General features: G+C 59.3%; 1 protein-coding gene across 1 annotated transcript in view; it reads left to right on the top strand.

Annotated features, from left to right (window-relative positions):
- Nucleotides 1-2,092, top strand: part of EMD (emerin) — a 5,811-nt gene extending 3,719 nt beyond the window's left edge. The window contains exons 5-9 of the mRNA XM_015592067.1: nucleotides 81-188; nucleotides 344-421; nucleotides 636-769; nucleotides 1,240-1,286; nucleotides 1,369-2,092. Of these exons, the coding sequence (XP_015447553.1) occupies nucleotides 81-188; nucleotides 344-421; nucleotides 636-769; nucleotides 1,240-1,286; nucleotides 1,369-1,702 (701 nt within the window). The 3' untranslated portion in view covers nucleotides 1,703-2,092. The remainder of the gene's footprint in view (nucleotides 1-80; nucleotides 189-343; nucleotides 422-635; nucleotides 770-1,239; nucleotides 1,287-1,368) is intronic.
- Nucleotides 2,093-5,134: the final 3,042 nt, after the last annotated feature.

The following is a 5,134-nucleotide window of genomic DNA, read 5'->3' as shown; positions in this document are numbered from 1 at the left end:
CGCGGTCCGCCCCTCCTGGCACCCGTTCCCCTGCTTCCCTGCCTGCGCCCCTGACCGCCCGGGGCCCTGTGTCTGGCCAGGCTCCACTCGCAAGCTCTACGAAAAGAAAATCTTCGAGTACGAGACCCAGAGGCGGAGACTCTCGCCCCCGAACTCGTCTGCATCCTCTTTCTCCTATCGGTTCTCCGGTGAGGCCCCCGCCCCAGAGCCCCACCTGGTCCCCCGTGGGGACAGGGTTTGGGCTGTGGGAAGGATGGAGTGTCGATAGTGCAGCAGGGGCACTGGCTGGGAGGAGCAGGGGCAAAAAGGATCCTGGGGCAAATGGTCCTGCCCTCCCATTCAGACTCAGATTCTGCATCTGTGGACTCGGATATGTACGATCTCCCCAAGAAAGAGGACGCCTTACTTTACCAGAGCAAGGGTAAGGCAGCAGTGGGATGGGCCCTGACATCATTCCACTCCCTCGGGGACCCCAGTGTCGGGGAGAACGTGAGACCTCAATCCCCACCATCCCTCAGCAGCCCGGGAGGGGATAAACCATATCAGCGGCCCGAAATGGGATTCAAATTAAGGTCATTGGGCTAGGTGGGGGACACCGTTGCCTCCTCTGCTACCGCTGCCCCCCTCTTCCCAAGGCTATAATGATGACTACTATGAAGAGAGTTACTTGAGCACCAGGACTTACGGGGAGCCTGAGTTTGTGGGCACATCCAAGGGCTTCCGCCAGCCCTCTGCTTCACTTTCAGACGCTGACACCTTTCACCACCAGGTGAGCTAACTATTGGGCACCTTGTACTGTACTCAGGTACAACCTCAGGGGGTCATGGCTGGGTTTGGGTAATTCAAAGGGCCACTGGGTGCAAATGGTGGCTCTGAAGCCTCCAGGGAGAGGTGGGGTCAGCAGACACCCGCCTGGCAGGACCCTCCTTTGGAAGATCCTTCCGAACTGTTTGACTAGAGCATGTGGGCCCTGCCCTGCCCCTGGTCTGGAATCCGGGTTTGAGCTCTTTCTGAGAATCCTGGGGCAGAAGGTAGGGTGCAGGCAGTCAGGACAGTCACTGAGCAGTGGCAAGGCCTCACGGACATAAGGCCAGGAATTCAGAGGAGTTGTGGAGCAGGGCACGGCCTTGGCCTTTAAGCACTGATCGGACCGGGCCAACTAGGGAAGTTTGGACTGAGAGCTGTGACAGGGCCATGCTGACCCTGCCAGTCGGTCTCTTCACCCTGACCCTTCTTTAGGTTCGTGATGACAGTCTTTTCTCTTCTGAAGAGGAGGGCAAGGATAGGTGAGTAGTGGAGAGGGCCAGGGACCAGGACTGATTCTGGGCCCAAGCCCTCCTGGCCCATCTACTCCCCTCTTTGCCTCAGGGAACGCCCCGTGTATGGCCGGGACAGTGCCTACCAGAGCATCGCGCACTACCGCCCCGTTTCCAACATCTCCAGAGGCTCCCTGGGCCTGTCCTATTATCCCACATCCTCCTCCACCTCTTCTGTGTCCTCATCTTCATCTTCCTCCCCTTTGTGGCTCACCCGCCGTGCCATTCGGCCAGAAAAGCAGGCCCCTGGGGCTGGTCTGGGCCAGGACCGCCAGGTCCCACTCTGGGGCCAGCTGCTCCTGTTCGTGGTGTTTGCTGCCTTCCTGCTCCTTGTTTACTATTCCATGCAGGCTGAGGATGGCAACCCCTTCTGGACGGAGCCCTGAGGGTCTGGCTGGCTTCATGGCCAACTGCCTTAGGAGTGTTTGGTGGGGGTGGGGGTGGGGTTCTTCTGTGTGTTCTAGCTTGGGAGCACCCGGCCTGGCCTGGGGCAGTGCTTGCTCCCCCTGCCTTGTCCTGCCTTGTCCTGCCACGGAGGCGGCAGGCCCGGGCCCTCTGCAGCATGGTGGGCCTGGGCTGGCCTACCTCTGGAGCCTCCTGGCCCTGCTTGCCTCTGACCCTTAGGGCCCAGGAGAGCAAGACCCTTCTCCTGGAGAGAACATGGTTGTCGTCATTGCATGCCTTCTGTTTGTCGTCACCTCGTTGGGGGGATTAACCAAAGGCCCCTCCTGACTTTGTTTTCGTGGACATAAAATAAAAAGACCGTTTATTTTTAATGCCTGGGCTCTTCCTGCTGGGGGAGGGATCGGACTCCCCAGTCTGGGGCCTGTGCCCTAGGTCTCCAGGGTCACCACCTGGCTTTGTCTGTTTTCCCTTTTTGCTCTGGGCTTTTGATACGGATTGCCTGTTACCTATAGACACCTTGATGCTTTGCTTGTGGAGTCCACTCTCTGACTCATTACCCAGAGCTCTTGTAGCTGCTTATGAAAATAATCGCGGCCCCATGGGGTGCAGAAAGCCCCCGGAAATGCAGGTGTGCCTGCACTCACCATGCCGGCTTCGGATGTCGTAACTGAGAAGAGCTGACCCCATCTTCCATATCCGAGGGCAGCGCGTGCTCCGTGGGCTGTTTGTCCTGGAAAGCTGCTCGTTTAATGACAGGGGGAGGTTCCCAGTACTCTGAAATGCCCTGTCCCCTCTGGGTAATCCGACTCCTCATGACAATATTCTCACTTATCACCAGGTGTCCTGCCATGGATAGTCTTCAGGTTGTACATATATGATTTTTAAATGGCGCTAAGGAAACCCAGGGTAGGATGTCTCGCGAGGCCAGGCCTCCTGTTGGTATGCTGCCAGCAGAGGGTGGGAAGGTACGGAGTGGCTGGCATCTGCTCCATGTAGGCAGGCGGGACACAGAGGTGAGGCCTGGGCTTCCCGGACAGGTGGGGCCCTGGCATCGGTCCCTCTCACCTCTGACTGGCTCCTTGCTACAGGTGGTAGGATGCAGCCAACCCCAGTGTCTCACCTGGCACAGTGCCCGTACATTGCCAGCACATGCGCCCAAGGTCTCCTGAGCCTCTCGGGCAATCGGCTGTCTATGGCCACACAGCAAGGTTGGGTCAAGGTTGGGTCAGGGCTGGGTCTGGGACCCCCCTACCCCTAGCTCCTGGCCATTTCTCTTTGCCGCACCCTGGAGTTTCCCCACATTTTGGGGGGTGTTTTCCTAAAAGTAACATGCTTTCTGTGCATTTTAAAATATACCAAAAAATGAAAGAAATTGTTTCTCACCACTTCCACAGCTGCAGTCTCTGTTTGCTACAAGCCACTCCCACCTGGCTCATCTCCCAGTGCACAGCCACCTGGGCCGCGGACTCTTCAGGCCCCCAGTGTCTGCCCCTCACCATCCCAGTGCAAGGGCTGAGACCCGAATGCTCCGTGGTGGGCGGTAGGCAGGGGCAGGGGATGCTGTCACATCAGCGATAAAAGACACCGATGGTCAGATCGACGAGCCTGTACGAGGGGGAGGGGCAAAACAAGTAGGTCGCCAGTGTGCCAGACCCCAGAGGGCCACAGTGACAGCTTGTTCCCACAGCCAATCCCAAATCAAGTATGTTAGGCGAGAACCCCACAAGCACTACCCGGGATTGCTGTTGGCCGACAGAGGCGAGTGGAGACTAGCGAACCCCACGTGGGGCCTGGGGAAGTGGCAAGGTCGACATGCCAAACAGCTCAGGAGTAGCTGGGGTGGAGAGAAGGGATAGCACGAGAGGAAGGGGAAATGGGCTTGGGGCCTCCCAAGGGACGAGAGATGGCATGGCTTCTGGTTAGAAAGGCCCTCTTAAGTCTCTGGTCCTCCATCTGTTGCAGGAAGGTGGCTAAGGAGATGTACTTGACAACCACAGTGGTGTCTGGCACGAGAGAAGTGAGGGAAGACCTGACGCCTATATGACATAGTCTCCCCCTCTTCATTCATTTATTCCCCAAGGGCAGCCACACCCATTCATCGCCACGTGCCACATAGATTGCTGAGGGCTCCACGCAAGGGGCTCCAAGCCTCCTGCCCCAGGGCTCTGAGGGGCCCCCTACCCTGAAGAGTCCTGATGGATTCCTAGGGCTCTGCGCATCCGCCAGGCCTCCCCCTTAGGCTTGGCCACACTCCCTAGGCCTGAGGGCTCTGTGCACCCCCACTCCATGCTCTGCACCTGACCCCTAGAGCCCTGGAGCCCCATGAGGGCAGCTGGATGCTCCCTAATGCTCTGGGCGCCACAACCCAAAGGTTTTGAGGGCTCTGTGGGCCTCCAACTGAACCCCAGGCTCGCTAGTGTCTCCACCTAGTGTTTTCCAGGGCTGCTGGGCTACCTCCCTTGAGAGTTCCAAGGGGGGGCCCCCTCCCAAAAGCACCGCATACAGCAACTGAGGGCTCCAGGCCCATCATTCCCCTCCCTGTCCTGCCCAAGAGCTCCAGCTGTGCTGGGGTCACAGCACGGGCAGCAGCTGCCTGTGATCCAGCAGACCTCAGCTCCCCTGCCAGTGAGAGAGCCACCTAAGTGGGGCCTTGCCAGGGTGTCAGGCAGGGCAGACTGTGCAGCCTGAGTGGATGCAGGGGGAGCAAAGCTGCATCCCTGAGAAGTGACAGGGCGGAGCGCTCTGCAGGAAGGGCAAAGGGGGAGCCCAGAAGATCTGCTCCTGACCCCACCCCTCAGCCTCTATCCATTCCTTGGGTCCAGGGAAAGCTGTAGACAGCACAGGGCAGGCCCAGAGGTGCCCCTGCCTTGACTCCAGCACTGCCACAGTGAGCTGTTTGTGTTAGAGAGGGTGCCTCCTCGGCTAGTTGGGTCCCAGCACTGAGCAGGCAGCATCGAAGAGTAGAGCCCAAGAAATACACATCTTGTGCCTCCATGAGGAGGTACCACCTGGGGCCCTGAGGGCCTTAAGGAGTGGAAAGTGGCACTGGATCCTCAGTTACTGCACCTGGGCTGGACTGCTGCCCTGGGGTCTGGGGGCCAGTCCCTGGCGATAACTCCGCCCCAGAGGAGGCAGGACTCACCCCTGGGCCACCACCTCTCTCCTGTCATCTCAGGCTGGGAGTGCAGGGAGGCAGGTACATCCAGCTGCCCAGCTGGAGAGGGGACAGGAGGCAGAGCCACGCTCAGAGAAGCCCAGCATCACTGGGGGGATAGAGGTCCCTGTCAGTCACCCCTTCTCCCCTAGGCCCACGGGGCACCCCACCCTCCCCTAGTCACCCTGAGCCTCCTGTCCCCTCCCTGGGCCGGCCCCTCCAAGAGGAAACTGTCCTGCGTCTCATACTCCCAAGCCCC

This window comes from Pteropus alecto, unplaced genomic scaffold, assembly GCF_000325575.1.
Source record: "Pteropus alecto unplaced genomic scaffold, ASM32557v1 scaffold396, whole genome shotgun sequence".
In the NCBI taxonomy this organism is placed as follows: Eukaryota; Metazoa; Chordata; class Mammalia; order Chiroptera; family Pteropodidae; genus Pteropus; species Pteropus alecto.
This window is presented reverse-complemented; position numbering and strand designations above follow the sequence as displayed.